Source organism: Cyprinus carpio, chromosome A15 (genome assembly GCF_018340385.1).
Source record: "Cyprinus carpio isolate SPL01 chromosome A15, ASM1834038v1, whole genome shotgun sequence".
Classification (NCBI taxonomy): Eukaryota; Metazoa; Chordata; class Actinopteri; order Cypriniformes; family Cyprinidae; genus Cyprinus; species Cyprinus carpio.
The window spans coordinates 27,490,828-27,511,835 of record NC_056586.1 but is presented as its reverse complement, the minus strand read 5'-3'; the positions used below and the strand labels follow the sequence as shown (position 1 = coordinate 27,511,835).

The following is a 21,008-nucleotide window of genomic DNA, read 5'->3' as shown; positions in this document are numbered from 1 at the left end:
AGAACCTATAAGAGGAGGTGTGAACGCTCTTTACTATGACTCAGAGAGTAACAGAGAGAGGAATATTTTTATTTTCTTCCAAATAAGACTGTCACACCTAGTCTTGCATCGTGATCAAATTGTAGTCAGTCTCTGCTAATTAAAGCTAAGACTGCTGTATAGTCCTCTCCGTACACATACCCATTAAAATGGGCAATAACTTGAATAGTAGTACGTGCTGCTTGATAAAACTAGACAAACCCTTTAGATGCAAATAAAGAATAAAACAACATCAGTCATCACTCTGGTTTAGTATGTTTAGGGAATGTACAGTACAAATTACTTGCTAAACTTTGACAGTTGTTTAATTGATTTGTAGAGGTGTTAAAAGTATCCTGAATCACTAAAATCCCCTAAAATACATTTAAATACTTTTTAGCTGTGTTTAGAAAGTTTTAATGCCTGTCTGTGGTATTGCTAAATGAGGTAACAGTTCAGGTGTTGATCTACAGTTGTGAATATAGATTGATTGTTTATTCATGGGTTATTTTTTTAAACTCATTTTTATTGTGATTTTAAAAAGCAGGTAAATTCTTTGACTCAGAAACGTCAAGAATTTAAGATGATATGACATTCTGGTTGGTGAAAATTATATTCTAAAGCCACCTGTTAAAACAGAGCAGGAATGAGAGAGAGTAAGAGAAATCAATACGCCAAGGAGTAACAGTGAATATATTGCATTGCTTTATTAAACCTTTAGGCTACATGCTACAAATTAAATGTAAAGATGTTATGAAAAAAATAAAAAATAAAAAAAAGTCAGAATTGCGAGATAAGAAGTCGCAATTGCGAGTTATAAAGTCAAAATTGCGAGATAGAATTCTGACTGAGAGAAAAAAAAGTCACAATAACCTGTTTTTTTTTTTTTTTTTTTGGTTTTGGTAGGGTGCTCTTATTTTGTTAGCAAGAAAAAACAAAAAATTTAGACGTAATTGGCTATGTTCAATCCTGTTTTTGACCCTCTCTATAAGGCAGTCTGTTTTTATAGGCGTGGTGCATTCAAGACATTCAAGTAAATGCCCACTGGTATGATTGGCTAAATACGCTTTTTTACAACTAACACTACACAGCGTTTCCACAAAGGCATCTCTCTATGGTTTTGTTGGAGTAATCCTGTGTCTGCATCTCTCTAGCCTTTCCTCTTCTCTTACTACATGTGCAGTTCAGTGGGTGGATGTAAAGAGGCAAAAATATAGAAGTAAGTTAGCTGTTGGTCTTCTTCTGCAGGGAAGGTGAACTTTCCTTGCACTATATTATGCCATAATGGGACAAATTCCAGAACGAGATGAGCTTAAATTCAGCTAAAAGTTAGAATTTTTCTTACATATTAAAAAGTATGTTAAAAGTATAATTTTTTTTTTTTCATAACTTTGCAATGTAAGCATCATAGCAATATGTAAATACAGAAACACTGTATTATATGCATGTGTAGGCATTATTGGTCAGGTTTAAAATGTAACACTAAAATGTGGCATTTTCATCAGAAATTTGCATATAAGTTGAGGTCTGCTGTGTTGGTGTAATCATCATCGTAATTGGGATCCTTAATGGAAAAGAGAGATACAGAAATCAGATTTAATAGGAAATAACACATTTCAGTTATGAGTAATGTGATAAAATGTATGAACAACAAGAAATCAAGCACTAAACAACAGATGTTAACAATACTAAAAAGATTAGTAATGGAAAAGTTATGATAAAGTATGTACTCACAGAATATGATTTGGCCGCACTGATGTGAATCATGTGAAAAGGAATTTGTAAATAAATAAATACATTGATCACAGTAGTTGGCTTATTAAAAAACAACAAAAAAGGGCTTTTTTGCAGAAGGGGTGCAAATACATTCTGAATGTAACTAAAATAAAACATTGATAAAAAATCAAATCACACAAGATACTGGACTGTTGTAGCAAAGAGAATATTTGAGTACTGAGTACAGATATGAGTCATTCAGTGCCGTGATTCTGGGTAATCAGTAAGATATTTCATATGCTCCATACCTCTTTGGTGATGGCATTCGAGCTTTGGAGAAAGGCTTGTTTCCTGACACTGTACATACGTTGTTTGCCCTGTTAAGATTCAGAAACCTCTGTCATACTTCAGTAAAACATGACAAAAAAAAAACTTCGGTATATTGAAGTAAATGTCCATAACACGGTGGATGTGGACAGAAAAAAAGGATGTTTATATATTCATTCTGTTTATATACTCATATATTTCCTTTATATACCATTTCATCAGTTCATGCTTTCTCTGAGAAGCAAACCCATGGCATTGGCATTGCTAGTGCCATGCTTTAATGTTTTACAGAATAAACATTCACAAAAACATTTATTGGCATTGGACCTCCGGTTTTATTAACATATAACACTATGATAAATCAAATCTGGTAAATAATCCTTGAATATATATATATAAATATTTCAAATAGATATATATTATATATATATATATATAAATATATATATATAATTTACAAATAGACATTCATATTAAACATGCAGATACTTACTTGTTGTCAAAATTCCTGTCAATTTGAGTCCTTTGACCTCTCCTTTAAAATACAGGAAAAATAGACATTAGTCTTTAGGATCAGCAAAGTATTTATATGTGTGTGTATATATTTATATAATTATATAAAATATTTTTATAAATATTTATTTATAAAAAATGCATTTTTATATTTAATCTAGTCATATCGTCATTTACAGTACAGATGTTTGACAGCTACTGTACCACTCACAGCTACAATGATAGACATTGAAAAGTGTTAATTTAACAGCTTGTGAAATGGTAATGAAACATTTCTATCTTTATTTAAAAACGAATAGTGTATTCTGTGCTGAATATAGACTTCTTTAGAACAGCACTGTGGCAACTTTTTCAATAACCAAATATACTGTAAGCAACACGGGTAACACTTTAGAATAGGGAACACTTATTCACTATTAACTATGACTTTTCTCTCAATAAATTCCTAATTTGCTGCTTATTAATAGTTAGTAAGGTAGTAGAGCAGAGGTAAGATTAGGGATGTAGAAAAAAGTTGGGTCACTGTACAAATTGTGAATAAAAACAGAATGCAATGATGTGGAAGTTTCAAATTTCAATATTTTATTCAGAATACAACATAGATAAAATAAAATAAGTTGATTTTAAATTTCGTGGCATCAACACATCTCAAAAAAGTTGGGACCAGGCCATGTTTACCACTGTGTGGCATCCCCTCTTCTTTTTATAACAGTCTGCAAACGTCTGGGGACTGAGGAGACAAGTTGCAAAATTTAGGAATGGGAATGTTGTCCCATTCTTGTCTAATACAGGCTTCTAGTTGCTCAACTGTCTTAGGTCTTCTTTGTCGCATCTTCCTCTTTATGATGCGCCGAATGTTTTCTATGGGTGAAAGATCTGGACTGCAGGCTGGCCATTTTCAGTACCTGGATCCTTCTTCTATGCAGCCATGATGTTGTAATTGATGCAGTATGTGGTCTGGCATTGTCATGTTGCATATGTTGCATATGTTGTTCAAGAGAACGTTGGATATACATTTTCAGATATTGATGGTGCCTTTCCAGATGTGTAAGCTGCCCATGCCATACGCACTCATGCAACCCCATACCATCAGAGATGCAGGCTTCTGAACTGAGGGCTGATAACAACTTGGGTTGTCCTTGTCCTCTTTAGTCCGGATGACATGGTGTCCCCAGTTTTCCAAAAAGAACTTCAAATTTTGATTCGTCTGACCACAGAACAGTTTTCCACTTTGCCACAGTCCATTTTAAATGAGCCTTGGCCCAGAGAAAACGCCTGTGCTTCTGAATCATGTTTAGATATGACTTCTTTTTTGACCTATCGAGTTTTAGCCGGCAACGGCGAATGGAACAGTGGATTGTGTTCACCAACAATGTTTTCTTGAAGTATTCCTGAGCCCATGTTGTGATTTCCATTACAGTAGCATTCCTGTATGTGATGCAGTGCCGTCTAAGGGCCCGAAGATCATGGGCATCCAGTATGAGTTTCCGGCCTTGACCTTTGCGCACAGAGATTGTTTCAGATTCTCTGAATCTTTGGATGATATTACTGTAGATGATGATAACTTCAAACTCTTTGCAATTTTTCTCTGAGAAACTCCTTTCTGATATTGTCCACTATTTCCGCCGGTGAATTGGTGATCCTCTGCCCATCTTGACTTCTGAGAGACACTGCCACTCTGAGAGGCTCTTTGATACCCAATCATGTTGCCAGTTGACCTAATAAGTTGCAAATTGGTCCTCCAGCTGTTCCTTATATGTACATTTAACTTTTCTGGCCTCTTATTGCTACCTGTCCCAACTTTTTTGGAATATGTAGCTCTCATGAAATCCAAAATGAGCCAATATTTGGCATGACATTTCAAAATGTCTCACTTTCAACATTTGATATTATATCTATATTCTATTGTGAATAAAATATAAGTTTATGAGATTTGTAAATTATTCCATTCCTTTTTTACTCACAATTTGTACAGTGTCCCAACTTTTTTGGAATCGGGTTTGTAGAATAAGGCATTAATATGTGCTTAATTAGTGAAAAGTGAAAAAAAAAAAAATGTGATTAAAAATGTGTTACCCTTTGCTTACATATAAGACACAAAAAGTTACAAACATTAACACTATGTTCATATTAAAATTAAATTTGCAAGAAATTTATTAATTCCACAGACATGGGATATAACATTAAACTTTAATTGCTATTACTCTTGAAAATTACAACATGTCAAAGTTAAAAGCAAATAATTATAATAATGTTTTATCAAAAATACATTACATTATGACTCACTCCCCCTAAAACCACCTGTCATCAGAACAACTCTGTTTTATATACAAATTCATGGCATCTGTGATTCTTTATGGATTGATTTATATTAATTGTTTTTTTTGTACTACTTCTTCTACTGCTGATAATTTTTTTAATAATAAATAATTATTATTTTTTTGTATAAAAAACAACCAACTAAAATCTAAAACATGCCATAGATTCAGTATTTTTCCACCAGAGGATCTGTTGTGTCCTGGTTTGTTGCAGAAGAACACATTAGGCGCTGTTGTGTACTTGCCTCTGCTGTCTGCCACCAGGACCACTGCTGCCATCACCTGAACGAAACCTGGTGATCACACAGGAGAATGGCAAGATCTTTACATAACTGATGGAGGCTGCTCAATGCAATGCAGCTTAAAAACAATCAGATATATACTAATTACCTGCGAGACATTCTTGATAGTCGACTCCACATTCTAAAAAACATTTAAGACTTAGTAAAACAATTATGATGATTTTTTTTACTTTCAGTCACATTGTTGACGTATGGCATCTTATTGTCATGTTTTATTGTCGTGTTTTAACTATTCTTATTAGGAACTGTATTATTAGATATTGAAAACAGATCTGTGTGCTTTTATCAGCAGGAAGCATCTTTAAACGAAGATGCTTTTCTTTAAAATATGTTAAATATTGTATAAAAAATTTTCAATTGTAACATGTATTAATAACCCAATGAATTTTATATTTCTTTCTTATGTGTCTTCTATTCATTTTCTATTGAAAAAAAATAAATAAATAAAAATAAGTCTTGATGTTATATACAGTACCTGGTGTATCAAAGTTCACTGACATTGACTCAAAAAAAGCTTCATTTTAAAATAATTTTAAAGTCCGACTAATGTACAATAATGTTCCCAGGTAAAACCAGTGTTAATGCTCACCCATTGACATTTCTGGATTCGAGATCTGCAATGCGCCTCCTGGGAACGAGTTGAGACATTAAAAAAAATTAATAATAATATTAATAAAAATAATAATAATAATTAAATTTATAATATATATTATAACTTAAAAGTATGTGATTGTCATAATGCATTCTCAAGTCCTCACATACAAGTGTACATTGTACAATGTTTTCATTCACAGTGTAAAACAGGTTTGGTTTTTGTTTGTGTTTGTTTGTGTGTGTGTGTATATTATATATATATATTATATATATATATATAATATATATATATATATATATATATTAGTCACTGATTTATTGATAGTCACTGTTATTTATAAGTCAGTTCCAGACTCACTTGTATCTCTTGACAATGAAGAAACACAATAATCCAACCAAAAGAGCAGCTCCAAGACCAGAGATGACTGGAATGAGGATGTGACTGAGAGTTGGTTGTTCTGGTAAAAGTAAATATGAATAATAATAAAATTAATTAAAATAATTGTAATTATTATTATTATTATCATTATTATTATTATATTTTTTATTATAATAACCTAGAAATAAATTTCTACTAATATATACATTATTTACACAGAACAGTTTTATTGTTATACCTTTCACAAAGATAGGGTGAGTCGCTGTCATTTCGCCCTCGACTTTCCCGTGGTGCTTGACTGTGCATGTGATAGAGGTGTGATCATCCTCTTTTTGAGGGGTGAAAGTCAGGACAGACTCTGTTTCCCAGTTTCCATGACCAATGTCCTTGTAGTTCATGATGGCTTTTCCAGTGTGGCTCCAGGTGAGAGTGGGCTGGTGGGACGGACAGGTGTGCCGGACAGAGCATTTGAAGACTGCAGTTTCACCCTCCTGCACAGACTGCTCAGCCTGCAGCTCTGGTTTTGATGCTTGCTCTGTAAATGCATTTGGAATGATTCACATTTTGGGCTGTTTTCTTATTTTGTGTCCTATTTAGTTGTTGTAATCGCAGGTTGAGAGCTCAAAAGCACACTTACTTACCGAACATTTTAATCGACACACAGTTTTCCACAAAGGAGTACTTGTCTTTTTTAGATGTTTCTAATTCCACCCTAAAACAATACGGGCCGTTGTCATGGTTTTTGACCTCATCAATCTCCAAGGAACAGTTGGAACCACCCAGTGAACCAATCAGTTTTGTACGACCCTTGAAACTGTCTTTAACCCTCGTAGGGTCTTTGTGAAAAATAATATCATCCCAGTTGTCCTTCATGTGCCACATAGCTCTAATACGATCAGAGGGCTGTTCTTGAACAGGGTATTTGAATGAACAGGGCAACACGACACAAGATGAGACCAGAGCCTTCATTTCAGACTCTACATGCACCTTCCAAACATCAGCAAACACGCCTGTGCAAATAACTGCAAAATAATTAGTATAAAATTAGTGAAAAAAATAAGCATATGATTTTGTGCAAATAAAAATAAAAAAATTAGTGAAAAAATCTGATTTTGAATAGTTCACCCAATAAATAAATAAATAAATAAATAAAATTTGCTGTTGATTTACTAATCAACTCAAGATGCAGGTGACTTTCTTTATTCAGTACAACAGTAAAGATATTGTACTTAGTGATTCATAAAATGCAAGTCCAGAGCTACCGTCACTTTGTGTGTCTTATGAAGCAAACAATCAGTTTGTGAAAGAAATAGAACATTATTAAAAATATTATCATTAATATTATTTTTGTTTTTTTTTTGTTTTTCATATGCACAACAGTACATAATGAGCGTGAGCCTGCGGGACCATTTGCCTGAGGCTGGATTATGTAACAATGTTGTAAATAAAGTGTTCAGTTTCTCATACAAACTGATCCTTTTGCCTCATAAGACCTCAATAAATCGCCAGGAGTTAAGGGGATTCATTTAGTGTTTTTGTATCTGCCTTTTTTGACTCACAAAGTGATGGTAGCCATGGACTTGCATATTATGAAACAAAAAGGACCGTGGGTTAAGCAAAAAATCCTCTTTACTGTTCTACTGAAAAATGTCATCTTGGATGGAATGAGGGTGAGTAATTTAACAGTAAATTTCCATTTCTGGGTGAAATATTCCTTTAATAAATATTCCTTTAATAAAAAAACAACATTTGTACATTTTAACATTTTAATAGAAATAATTAGAAATAGAAAAAAGTATTTCTAATAAAATTCTAAAATTATTCAAATCATTTATTCATATAATGTATGGAAAGAAAGCTTTAAAATCATACTGTGAAGCCAGTAGAGAAGAATTCCTGCCCGTACATCCATGGTGGACTGGACTCTAGAAACAGAAGAGGCAAAAACAATACTGATTTCTTTGCACATACAGTAATTTTTGTCTAGGGCACTGGATAGACCTCACTAATCATATAATTATATAGAGTTTATATATATTAACCTGAGAGTTAAACAGGGACACTATAGTGAACTAAAACTAATAATAAATAATATTAATACATAAATAATATACACTTATGAACTATATATATATATCTCATATCCTTTTTTTATTTAACTTATTTCAGCTAGTTGCTATGGCAACATTTCTCATTTGCATTTAGTTTAACTAAAACTATTAAAAAAACTCATAAAACTTCATATTTTTGACATACATAAATGACAAAAACACAACTAACATAGCTATAACTTAAAAATTATGGAACATTGTTTTTTATTATTATTATTTAAAATGAATTCAAATAAAAAAACAACAATAGTATCTCAATGATACTAAAATAACTGGTTCTCTGGGGAAAAAAATGGACCTGAAAAAATTATAATTTATTGAGCATACTGATGCAAGTGGAATCAGTAGATAATAAAAGATGTTGGCCATTGATATTTGTTGATATAAGAATAATAATAATAATAATAATAATCAATGATTACTTAAAGTGAATACAGAAAATACCAATGATATCTAACAAGTCAGGCAATCTGTACAAGTGTGTACAAGTCTAACACTATTCAAGAGCAAGTTAAAGATAGATTTGGGCCTCGCTTGGGAGATCAAGTGTGCTTTTTTTTCTTTTTTTCTTTTTTTTTCCATTATTATTTTCAGTTCTCTAGAAATATGTATGTGAGCAAACAATACTTTACAAAGAAAAGGAGACAATAATTAAAGAATGATAAATATGCATCTAATATGAATCACATGCTACATTATGTTTTATTTATATAGCACATTTAAAACAACAGTTGTTGGCCAAAGTGCTTTACATATCAGATAAAACATATCTGCAATAATCAATAACATTTACATTTACATTTAATCATTTAGCAGACACTTTTATCCAAAGCGTCTTACAAATGAGAACAATAGAAGCAATCAGACCAACGAGAGAACAACAACAACAGTATACAAGTGCCATGACAAGTCTCAGTTAGTCTAGCACAGGCAACCCATAGCTATGTTTTTTTTTTTCTTTTTTTTTTTTTTAAGAATAGTATAGACAAGAAAAGATAAGTGCTAGTATTAGTTGGTCAAGTGCTGGCGAAAAAGATGAGTCTTTAGATGTTTTAAGCAATCAAACATGATATAAATGAAATGGAAATTAACTTTACCCAAATGTACAGTATGATATTAACAGATGATGTGTTTAAATATATGAAATAACTGCTATGTTTATTTTGAATTTTCTGATTCATCACATTTACTTACTTATTTAAATATATATATAATATATATAGTATATATATATATATATATATATATATATATATATATATATAATATATATATATATATAATATATATATATATATTAGATTTAAATATTAATATATGCTTATTATCAGGACAATTGTCAATTTATTTTATCAAGATGTTAATAATTATTACATGAAGTATTAAAAAGAAAAGAGAGCCTACCTTATTTTTTTTAGAGTGTGACTAATGTGCCTTGACTGACTGACTGAACTCTAATGGAAACCAGAGATATAAACTGCCTGAAAATAACAACAGGAAGTGCATTTATTACCACAGACCTCTGAGAATTCGGACCCTTATTTCATTTCTCGTATTTGAGGATGCTGTGCTGAAGAGCATCAGAGCATAAGTTCAGACCTAAGAGTCAATGAATGTGTACTTGACTTGACAAACTTTGAAATGAAGAGAATATGAAACAGTGAAAGAAACAATGTAAATGGAAAATTCACTTTGTTAGGTTTCTTGAAGCCGCACACACACAGGCTTGCTATTAAAAACTCAAATTACGTTCTTCCTTGCGCACCTTAGAGAGCATTCGTCATTACATTTTTTTTTTTATTTTATTTTTTTTCAGGTGTGTTTGGAGCTGAAATCTTTGAGACCCTGATACTGTTTATGACTGGGATGCTCAACACTATTTAAAATCTAAAAGCAAATGTCCATCTAAAATAAACCCAGTGCACAGCTGGGAAATAGTGCAACCCTTTGCCTTTGTAAAGGAGAAAAAATCATAAAGCGATGAGTATACTGACTGTTGTAGGAGCTCTTGAAGCTGCAGATTTAATCAGGTGTGATTCAAAATTCAGTTTCACTCAAATCTTTAAATCAATCCTGAGAAGTTCCCATTTGTCTTAAAAATGGAACTTCCTCTTTTTCATTGTGCAGTAGCCATGAATTTGATGAACTGCTTTTCTACACACTATGTCAAAACATTTCACAGGGGCAGTTTCTTCATTAGGACGACAGGGTGACACATCACCCAGGTGCAAAAGAGGTTGTTATTTTTTATTTTATTTTCTATCACATTCAACCATGGTGTTACGCTAGCTGTCATTGTTTGTTCTGCCTCTCAATCAGCATCAAGTCACGCTCTGTGGATTACCACCCCTTTTTGTGCCATTTCACTCTGACCAAGAATTGCCTAGAGTGTTCTCATAGACTTCCATACAAAGATTGATTGTTTCTGAACTGCAGGCACTGCAGTGAAATCTATATGGGTTCCGGAAGGGCTAGCACTGATATGCTTTCGTCATCATACATAACCTTAACTTGTGCAGCGATTGGTGGGAACGAAAGACCTTGTATGGGCTAGTATTGGTTAAAGCAAAGCAGTAATGTTTTGATGGATCATGATTGTAATGGAGGTAAAAATGATTACAGTGACATACAGGAGTTGTACATTAAAGCCCTGCTCAGGCCTCAAATTTAGGCCCTTGTCTGACAACTTATCAAAATTCTCACCCGGAGCCTGTCTGGAGCCTGTTTCTCTCTCTCGGTGCATGCTGGGTAGTAGAAGTTCGGGAGGGTGATCACGGTGAGAAGGAAAATTGAATGATTTTTTCCTAACTACTTTCTTTGGAGTTTTTTGGAAAAGTTTCTATGTGTTTTTTTTTTTTCTTTTTTTTTTTTCGCAGGATTAGTTTGACTTTTGTTTGATTCAACAAATTAGTTTGATTCAAAAAAATTGTTTGCGTGTGGTGGGCTGGGGTTGTCGTTGCGGGGACGGAGATGACGTCGCACGTGAGTGTGCAGGCGTCATCTCTGTCGCTCTCTCATGGCATTAGGTGTGTCATTAATGCTGGAGATTCTGTGGAGGACGTGCTGTTAGAGGTGGCGGAGAAAGTGGGGCATGAGAATATTGTTTCTGCTCCCGAATGAATAAAGAGGTGGTGGTTTTTCTGAAGGATGAACAACTAGTCCACCGTCTGATTGAAAGCGAGATTTCGTTATGTGGCGCTTTTGTTCAAGTTCAACCATTAGCGACTCCAACAAGTAGAGTTACAATTTCAAATGTTCTGCCGTTCATTCCTGATCCTGAAATTGAGCGTGAGCCGATGCGTTTCAGGAAATTCGCCATTGGAATCAGAATGGTTCCACTTGGCTGCAAAACGCTAAATGTGTCGTTTCGATGCACATATGAAGGCAGGTCGTTTATGTTATATGCGAGCACAGGTGAGATGCGCTGTTATGAATGTGGGGCACGTAAGGTTATCTTGTCCTGTTAGTGCTGTAGCAGGCCCGAGTGGTATTGAAACTGAAGTGTAAGAGAATTCACATAGAAATCAAACGGTATTCAATACTAATGATGTGGGAAATGAGAAAGAGATTCTTACTGAGGAAGTAAGGAATGACGAGGACATTGTTACTGAGAATGTAAGTATGAATAAGGAGTTGTCTGATGAGAATGAGCAACGGTTGAAAAAGATGAAGTACAGATGTCTGATATAAATGAGGTGGAAAGGGTGGAATATCAGATAAGCAGGGAATCTGAACTAATGGATTCTGGAGATATTGAAAATCAAGGTAATGTCAAGAAAGTAATTTCATGTAAGACAGAAATTATAGGTGAGAATGAGATGAACGAGGTTGATGATGAGGATGGTTGGATGAGATAAATTCTTTTTTTTTTTTTTTTTTTGGTGAGGGTTTCTGAGGTTTGTTGTTTTTTTGAATTTTTTAAGGATTTGAATCTTCAGTTCTATATTGGCAGAGGAGGGTAGGAGAAGAGAAACTGAGTAAACGAAAGAGGTTTCGATTAAAGAAGATTCTCACTAAACTTAGAAAGAGGAAAACCCCAGTTAAACGTAAATCAAACTGATCTTGTGAAATGATATACATACCAAGGGTGTCTTTGCAAAGCTTTCTTTTTTCCAGTCCCTTTCTTTTCTCTCCTTATATCTTCTTATGGATATTTTGAGAGCAGGATCCTTAAATATTAATGGAGGGAGAGATAGGAATAAGAAAGCAATAATTACAGAATATGTTCATCTCAAAGATATTAATGTAATTTTTCTACAGGAAACACATTCAGATAGTCAAAATGAAGTTGAATTGTATAGGTGGTGGGAAGGGCAATGTTTTCTGAGTCATGGAACAAAGTTGAGTGCAGGGTTAGCAATTATTTTTTCTAAACATTTAGATCTGAATATTTTGTCCACTGTTGAATTAGAATTACAGGTAGGTTTTTTTTTGATGTTTTTGGTATATTAGAGTTAGGTTTTATTTTTATTAATGTCTATGGCCTGAATATAGGTTTACAACAAATTGAACTATTTAGGAAGTTAAACACTGGAATTAGAAAATATGTTGATGAGGGAATGTGTGTAATAATGGGAGGTGATTGGAATCATACCACTAATTTTGTATTGGACAGAAATGGAGAAGTACCTCATTCACACTAATAAAATGCTTCTTAAGATTAATCAAGAGCTAGAACTAATTGATATGTGGAGAAATAGAAATCAATTAACAAAACAATACACATGGGTTAAAATATTGGACAATACTGTGACTGGAGAAAGACTGGACAGAATATACGTAAATAAATTAGGAATGGATATATATATATATGGAGTTAGGAATGTTGGTATATCTTCCTGTGTTCTTTCTGATCATCATATAGTGACTATTGATTTTAATATTACAAGGTTATCACATGAGAAAAATTGCAATGCATTTTTATGCTGAACCTTTTGGGCCCAAAGACTGTGATCCTGCAAGTATGAATCAGTTATTGGAAGGACTACCTAGTTTGAAACCTGAGGACAGAAAGACATTGGATAAAATGGTTTCTTATGAAGAACTTTCAGAGGCAGTTATGCAACTGCCCACAGGACATGCCCCGGGTGTGGATGGTTTGCCTGCTGAATTTTATAAATCATTTTGGAATGTTTTAGGAGAAGACTTTTACAGTGTAATTGGTGAATGTCTTAAAAAAGGTATTTTACCCAGCAGCTGTCAAAGGGCAGTATTATCACTTCTGCCTAAAACTGGTTACTTAGGGTTGTTAAAAAATTGGCGCCCTGTATCTTTAATGTGCCAAGATTATAAAATATTTTCTAAATGTTTGGCAAATAGATTGAAAAAGTTTTTAAGTATTGTTGTGAAAAATGAGCAAACATACTGTGTTCCAGGATGAACAATAATTGATCATTTATTTTTTTTTAGTAAGTGATGTAATTGACATCTCTATGAGAAATGATATTAATATTGGTTTATCGAATGATCAAGAAAAAGCGTTTGATTGTGTGGGCCATGACTACCTTACAAATGTTTTGAAAGCTTTTGGGTTTGGAGAAACTTTTATTTCATGGATAAAATTATTATATAGAGGGGCTTCAGTAATGCTTAAGGTGGGAGGGGGATTGAGTTGCCCAGTACCAGTGAAAAGGGGAATAGGGCAGGGTTGTCCACTTTCTGGACCACTCTACATCTTAGCTATTGAGCCTTTAATTAAGCTGAAAAATAATTTGAAAGGTTTTCATATACCAGGAGATGTTAATGGGTCAAGTGTCTCTGTTTCTGCTTACGTTGATGATGTAACTGTTTTTATTACTGGACAGGAGGATGTTCAGATACTGTGTAGTAGTTTAGCTTTATACGAAAGAGCTTCCTCAACTAAAGTAAACTGGGCAAAGAGTGAAGGATTTCTTGTGGGTCCCTGGGGGGATGGTGGGTCACCTCAGCTCCCAGAGGGATTAAAATGGGATAAGGAATGAATAAAAATTCTGGGAGTGTTTCTGGGTAAAGAAAGTTATAGACAAAAGAACTGGGAGGGTATGCTGGAGAAGGTGTCAGCCAAGTTGTCTAAATGGAATTGGCTATTACCTGAACTATCCTACAGGGGCAGACTCTTGGTTACAAACAATCTTGCTGCATCCATGCTTTGGCACAGATTAAATGTGTTGGAGCCACCAAATGAAATGATAAAAGAAATGACAGCATTGGCTACCTGGATCTGCCGTTACAAGAAGGGGGACAAGCTCTGATAGATGTATGAAGCAGGATCAATACTTTCAGGCTACAAACTGCACAGAGGATACTGTATGAAGAGGATCAAGGGTGGATTCGTGTTGCTTGTGCTCTTCTAAGGACAACATCTGGTCTCGGTTACAATAAACAATTGTTTTTACTGAGACTAAAGGAACTGGATTTAAGTAAATTATCCCTGTTTAATCAGTCAAGGTTAAAAGCTTGGCAAAATAATTTCAATGTCAGCAGAGATCTTTCACAACCGAAGGACTGGCACTGTTAAAAATTGTTTTTTTAAAAAAATATAAGTAACTGGCAGCACGGTTTGCCAGCAAGTTATTGTTAAATTAACAGTGTCTTGCTGTTGTTGAAATTTACAGTTTTTACTGTTTTTGGAAATACAACATAAAGCTGTCATTTTCTACATTAACAGTAAATTAATGTCAAAAGCATTAACAGTTAATTAATGTTTATTTGCAATTTTTAACTCTAAACTACAAATATGTTATTATATTGAGAAATGGACTGATAAGAAAAAAAGGTGGAAATATTTTTCTAGATATTTCTTTAATTTTATGAAATACCCCTTAAAAGTCTTGCTACTGTATAACCATATTTTAATACAATGTACAAATATAGCCTTTGAAACATTAAAAAATTTAACACAATGCAGTGTAACTTCAAAATGTGCTTTTATTAAAACTTTGAAAAATATTCTCAAAATTAGTGGCTGATGCAAGTGGAATGACTAAAACCTAAGCCTCAGAATAAACAAAACATTTATATAACATTAGAAAAAAAAACTGAATGAGTGACTCAGAGAACTATTGAGTGAAAAAGAATTACTGAATTATTAGTGAATAAGAATTACCGAATGAAGAAAGGAATTCAATGAAGAATGAAGTCAAAATTTAGGTATGAAGAATGGACACCTGAAAAAATTTGTGCAACTAACACACTAAAAGAATGTTTTTGTTGTGTGTGAAGAGAATGTGTGTAAGTTGTGTGTGTAATATGTCAGTGAATGAGTGGGTTCACTTATATGAAATCCCACTCAAAGTCCATTAGTTTCTTAAGTAGACTGGCAACCCGAGAGTGTTGACTGATTTATTTTTTGTGGGTGACCTTCCCTGTCTGCTTTGAAAGGACTTGTCCACCCTTGGTGCCTTTTTCAGGATTTATACCAATGAAGCACCTGAAAAACAAATACGTACATTCAGAATTATTGTGGGTAAAAGTTTACATAACGAGAATGTGAATAGAAATTAATATATGAATCTAAGCATCTAACCTCTGAATGAATTCCAACGTGGATGCAGCCTCAGCTTGTTACTCCACATTGAAATTGTAGAAAGTCGAAAACACAGCAGCAAGTCCAGACAAAAAAAAACTTGGCTGGATGCCCTCACAGATTATTTACCCCTCAAAACTAATCACCCATTTATGAATGCAGCTTCCTGGTTTTTCACCTACAACATTTCAAAAAAAAAAAAAAAAAAAAAAAAAAAAAAAAAAAAACAATGTCAGGCAATCACATAACATATTAATTTTCTACTGCCAGATTGCAAATAAATGCAAGGGAAACTGAAATACTTTTACCTAGTCACAGAGCCCTGTTCTTTTAACATAACAAATGCATTTCAATATGCTGATTGTGGACTGGTCTGGACAGACACTGAAGTCAACACGTGTATATATACTTTGTATTGTGAATTTGTTGCTGCAATTTGTATGATTTAATTTACTCAATATTTCTGCTCAATATAGTTAAAGGCAGGGGCGTCATGCACTCATTATTTTTGAGGGGGCACAAATCTACTTAATTAACAGATATGGGTGTCATGCCGTAACATATTTTTAATATGACTGAGTTTAATATTTAATGTGAATTTAACATTGAAAGTTAATGTGAATAAAAACATTGCAAGTTAGGCTACTAATCATCAGAGGCAGACTTAACCATTAGGCTAAAGGTAGGCGACTGCCTAGAAAAGCCAAGGGCCCCCTAAAATTCTTTTTATTTATGAGATGCGCATTCAGTGTGGAAACACAAGTGGTTGCTGTGGTGTTGATTACCATCTGCATTAAACGTGCTTCTTGTAGCAAAAATAGGGCCCTATGAAAACAGGGACAAAATTCCAGAATCTTTTTATTAAAAAAATTATTTACTGTGTAACGTGGATGGTCACATGAATGGCACTCGTGGTTGTGTAGCACTTTGTACAAAAAGGGTTTGTTTAATTTTCATTGCATTTAAAGATAGAATAATGTTTTTTTTTTTTTTTTTTTGTATACAAATTAATATATTAAGTTATTTTTATAAATTCAATTCATTAGATATGGTTTTGATTAAACCATTAAAATGGAATGCAGAAAGATTTAAAAAGAAAGCACAGAATTTGGGCCCTAATAATGCAATTTTATTTTTTTTTTTTTTGTTACACTTACACAAGTTTCAAGATTTCAATTAATTAGACATGTTTTTATTACATTAATAGAACTATCCAGAAAAATTAAAACAGAAAAAAAAAAACTGAATTCAGAAAAATTTAAACTGAAAAAATAGATTTTTTAACTTAACTTGGACACAATTAAAACAGATTTCATAGGGCCCTACAAATTAAAATATTATGCTTCTGAAGCTGTATTTTAATGTGTATTGTATGTTTATTGTTTTAAATGGTGCTCACTAATTTCTGTGAAGGACCCAAGTAGAGGACACATGCACAGTTACTTTCTACACAGGCACACTTTGGTTGAAACAATCCTCAAGCATGTAAATGTATAATTTCCTTCAGTTCAGTTTACATTTGCAATTAAAATAAATAAATTAAATGTATTTTAAAGTTTAGAATTTAAACAACATTGCATTGTGTAGACAACTGCTTCGTGTATAGGGCCCCATTCCTGTATTTTGCCTGGGGCCCCCAAATCACTAAATAGCCCCTGCTAATCATATCACTTTTGTCGTACAGAAAGAGTGCAAAGAACATTTACATTATCAAAGATCATTTACATTATCAAAGAACATTTTCACTGACAGTCTAGTTCGAGCACTCTCAAAAACTCCCATTAAAATCACTAAAGCTGTTTACACTATGAAATCAATATCTTATAGATTCGTACACACATCTGCACTTTGTTGTTTCTGACGAGAGAATTCGCCAGAAAGAGGTATTCAGTCAGCGAGTGAGTTAAGAAAACACCGGCATTTTAGCGATGACTCATCTGAACACCTCTGATTGGAAACAGCATCGTGTGTTATTGGTTATAATGCAAAGCTGTAAAAACGCGTCTGTCTCTGGCTCAGCACCAGCCAGCGAACGCAGATTTAAATTTGGCGGCTGACGATATGACGCGCCGAACGTTCGAAATCGGAGCTGCGGTAGCTTGTTTTTTCAAGCTAAAATAATTTTATAAAAGCAACATACAGAATGTAATCTGTAAAAAAAAAAAAAAAACGAGAAATGTTTGATTTAAATAATTTTGTTTAGGTTATATATGGAATGTGATATTTAAAAGTAATGGTCATTATAACGAAGTTCAAACGACATAAATCAAAGCGCGATTTTGCAAGAATTGTAATCAGGCGCTAAAAATAATACCCATTAAAAGTTCGTTGAGCCAATTGGTCAACCTAATCGGGTCCTAAGCGGACCTGATTTCTCATGACACCGGTGTGATTGTATTAAATATAGAAAATATTATTCGGCTAACTTTTTTTTTTCTTTTAGAAGCTGCATTCAAAATCCACTTGGCTCAAAAATCAGAGATGGCACAGGCCCCCTCACTTTGAATGGGCGTGACGCCTCTGGTTGAAGGGTTAAAAAATTAAAATGTAGTAATTAATTAGTCACCCTCACTTTCAAAGTCTTTCATTTTCAAAACACAAATGAAGCTATTTTTTAATATTCTTTCATCATTTAGAGTAAATGGAAACTCAAACGCGCTAGCCTGACAGACGAGAACAAACCTCATGTTCTCAGGTCAAGCAAACATGTTTGAGCTTATTTGCTATATGTACAGTATGCTCAGTGATGAATGTTTATACATGAATAAACATTTAAATGCAAAGTCGGCAACACCAAAAGCTCCAAAAGTATAAAAAAATGTATTATTAAAAAGCTATCGCGCAGCGTAGAGACCTTTCGAGTACGCAGGCTCTTCATCCAGAACCAGAATCAGAATTGAACACATATTTTAAACTTACTGTATTAATGATATTCAAATGTTTTCTGAAATATGGTCTGCTGGAGGAGTCTTGTGTGAGGTTTTGGAAAATGGTATGTTGTTTTTAAAGTTTTAAAGTATTGCCAGAGCCGGATTAAATAAATGGACTACACTAGGCAGGCTGCATTTTTTGGGCCCCCCTCCATCGATGTTATTTATGAATTGAAATCTGAAACTTACCAAAGTTACTAATAAAAGTTAATTCACATTTTACATAGCCTAGTCTTTGGTTACAAATTGGTTGGTTGTGTTGTATATTAAACAGTCTATCAGACTATTTTTTGATATTCATTATTTATACGTCATTACACGGCTCTATTAAATGGTATTAAATTATCCTCATCCATTGGGAGTGTCATTGTTAAGGCAGTAGTACCATTTTCTTGACAGGGTTTCTCCATTTAGCTTTTTTCTAAAGAAATGTTCCTTGGTTAAGCTTCTGTTAATGTCTCCATATTTCCTCTGTGATGCAGAGAAATCTCCAATATTTTGACATGGATGGTTTAGTGCAAAGTACTCACGCATCCTGTCATCAATTTGGTCCCACTTTGCAGGTTCAGATGGGTAGCTTGTTAATACCCTTTCTGGGTCTAGAGGCTCCTGCTGCAAAACGATATTGGGCTCACTTCTGGCTGGCTGCTGTTCTTCCATCAGTTTGTCGTTGTGACGGCGCTGATGTTGACGGCGCGGGCGCCACAGTATCTTCCGCCGCATTTCCCGCCGCATCTTTCGCCGCGTCTTCCGCCGCATTTCCCGCCGCATCTTCCACCGCGTCTTCGGGCCGTGTCTCCGGGCCTGGCTCAGCCTCTGGCTCTGCTGACTCGAGCAGGTTCACAGCTGTCGGACGGCTGCCCGACAGAAACTTCTGTGAAGCCCCCCGCTGTCTCTTCTTTTGTTCCTCTTCATTTTTTTTTTCTTTTTACGTTTTGCCGCACCCGAAAGCATCTTGAATGTTAGCCTACTTTTACTGTCTATGCTCAAAACACACCTGGCTGCTAGCTTTGTTATCCCGCTCTGACCTCTGACCGCCGCTGACGTCTCCTCGGACTTAACTGGCTGGCGCCTCTATATAAATACAGTCATGGGCTGATGTTAATGTGAAGTTATGTAACAGTCTATGGTTAAGATAAACATCGTCACTATTTTTAGTTAATTAATAAATATTGAAATAAATTGTAGATAGGACATTTGTACATTTTATTTTATTTTATTTTTATTATTATTATTATTATTATTATTATTTTTTTTTTGTAACTCTATCTGGGCCCCATCCCGCCAATCGGGCCCTAGGCACGTGCCTAGTTTGCCTTTGCGTTAATCCGGCTCTGAGTATTGCATTTATAAGTATATATAGAAAACGTATAAATGTGAATATGTTTGAATGTGTTATCATATGTGATTTTGTTAACTACTGTATGGTCGGATAAGAAATCTGGAAAAAAGTTAAGGTTTTAATAAAAGTTGTATTAAGCCTCTCTCTCTCTCTCTCTCTCTCTCAATCACTCACTCTACATTAGGCCTATATTACTGATGCAGCCATGGAAAAATTAAATTAAAAAAATAAGTTTACAATTACAAAAATGTTTGCAATGTTTGCAAATGTGAGCATGGTCTTGCTTGTGTCATACGCAAGATTAGGCTTTCTTTTTGAGCCTGGTATCTGCTTCTAGTCTGAAACACACAAAAAAAAAAAAAAAAATAAATATCTGTACCACAACAAAAAAAAAGAAGAAGAAGAAGAAAAAAAGCATTTAATTATTATTTATATTATTTATTTATCAACATTAAAGGGATAATTTACCCAAACATTACCATTCTGTCATCATTTACTCACTCCCAAGTTGTTCCAAACCTGTATAAGTTTGTTTCTTTTGCTGAACACAAAATAAGATATTTTAAAGAATGTTGGTAATCCAACAGCTGCTGGTAGCCATTGACTTCCACCGTATGGGTGGGGGGGTCAATAGAAGTCAATTGCTACCAGCAACTGTTCGGTTACAAACATTTTTCCACTTTTGTATTCAACAGAAGAAATTTGTACAGGTTTGGAACAACATGAAGGTGAGTAAATGATGACAGTTTCATATTTGGGTGAATTATCCCATTACTAATAGAATAGAATAGAATAGAATAGAATAGAATAGAATAGAATAGAATAGTTTTATTGTCATTGTTTTTGAAGCAATGATAGACTGTTTAGTAGCTCACAAGGTCTGGTATAATAAAAAAAAAGTACCGATACAAATAGAGATGTTAAACAAGAATATAGGTAATCCAGAAAGTAGTA

General features: G+C 33.9%; 1 protein-coding gene across 2 annotated transcripts in view; it reads right to left on the bottom strand.

The window, feature by feature from the left end:
* Nucleotides 1-919: 919 nt before the first annotated feature.
* The window catches only part of LOC109086570 (sialic acid-binding Ig-like lectin 14), a 30,896-nt gene continuing 10,807 nt past the window's right edge, over nt 920-21,008 (bottom strand). The window contains exons 2-13 of one of the 2 annotated variants that reach the window (XM_042771640.1): nt 12,361-12,447; nt 8,040-8,092; nt 6,809-7,189; nt 6,406-6,702; nt 6,147-6,246; nt 5,784-5,822; nt 5,283-5,315; nt 5,138-5,185; nt 2,555-2,596; nt 2,043-2,111; nt 1,753-1,771; nt 920-1,582 (exon numbers count right to left, since the gene is read on the bottom strand). In XM_042771640.1, the coding sequence (XP_042627574.1) occupies nt 1,520-1,582; nt 1,753-1,771; nt 2,043-2,111; nt 2,555-2,596; nt 5,138-5,185; nt 5,283-5,315; nt 5,784-5,822; nt 6,147-6,246; nt 6,406-6,702; nt 6,809-7,189; nt 8,040-8,079 (1,131 nt within the window). In that variant the 5' untranslated portion in view covers nt 8,080-8,092; nt 12,361-12,447 and the 3' untranslated portion in view covers nt 920-1,519. Of the gene's footprint in view, nt 1,583-1,752; nt 1,772-2,042; nt 2,112-2,554; nt 2,597-5,137; nt 5,186-5,282; nt 5,316-5,783; nt 5,823-6,146; nt 6,247-6,405; nt 6,703-6,808; nt 7,190-8,039; nt 8,093-9,682; nt 9,724-12,360; nt 12,448-21,008 lie in introns of those variants that run through there. The other variant, XM_042771641.1, reaches the window with a different exon arrangement.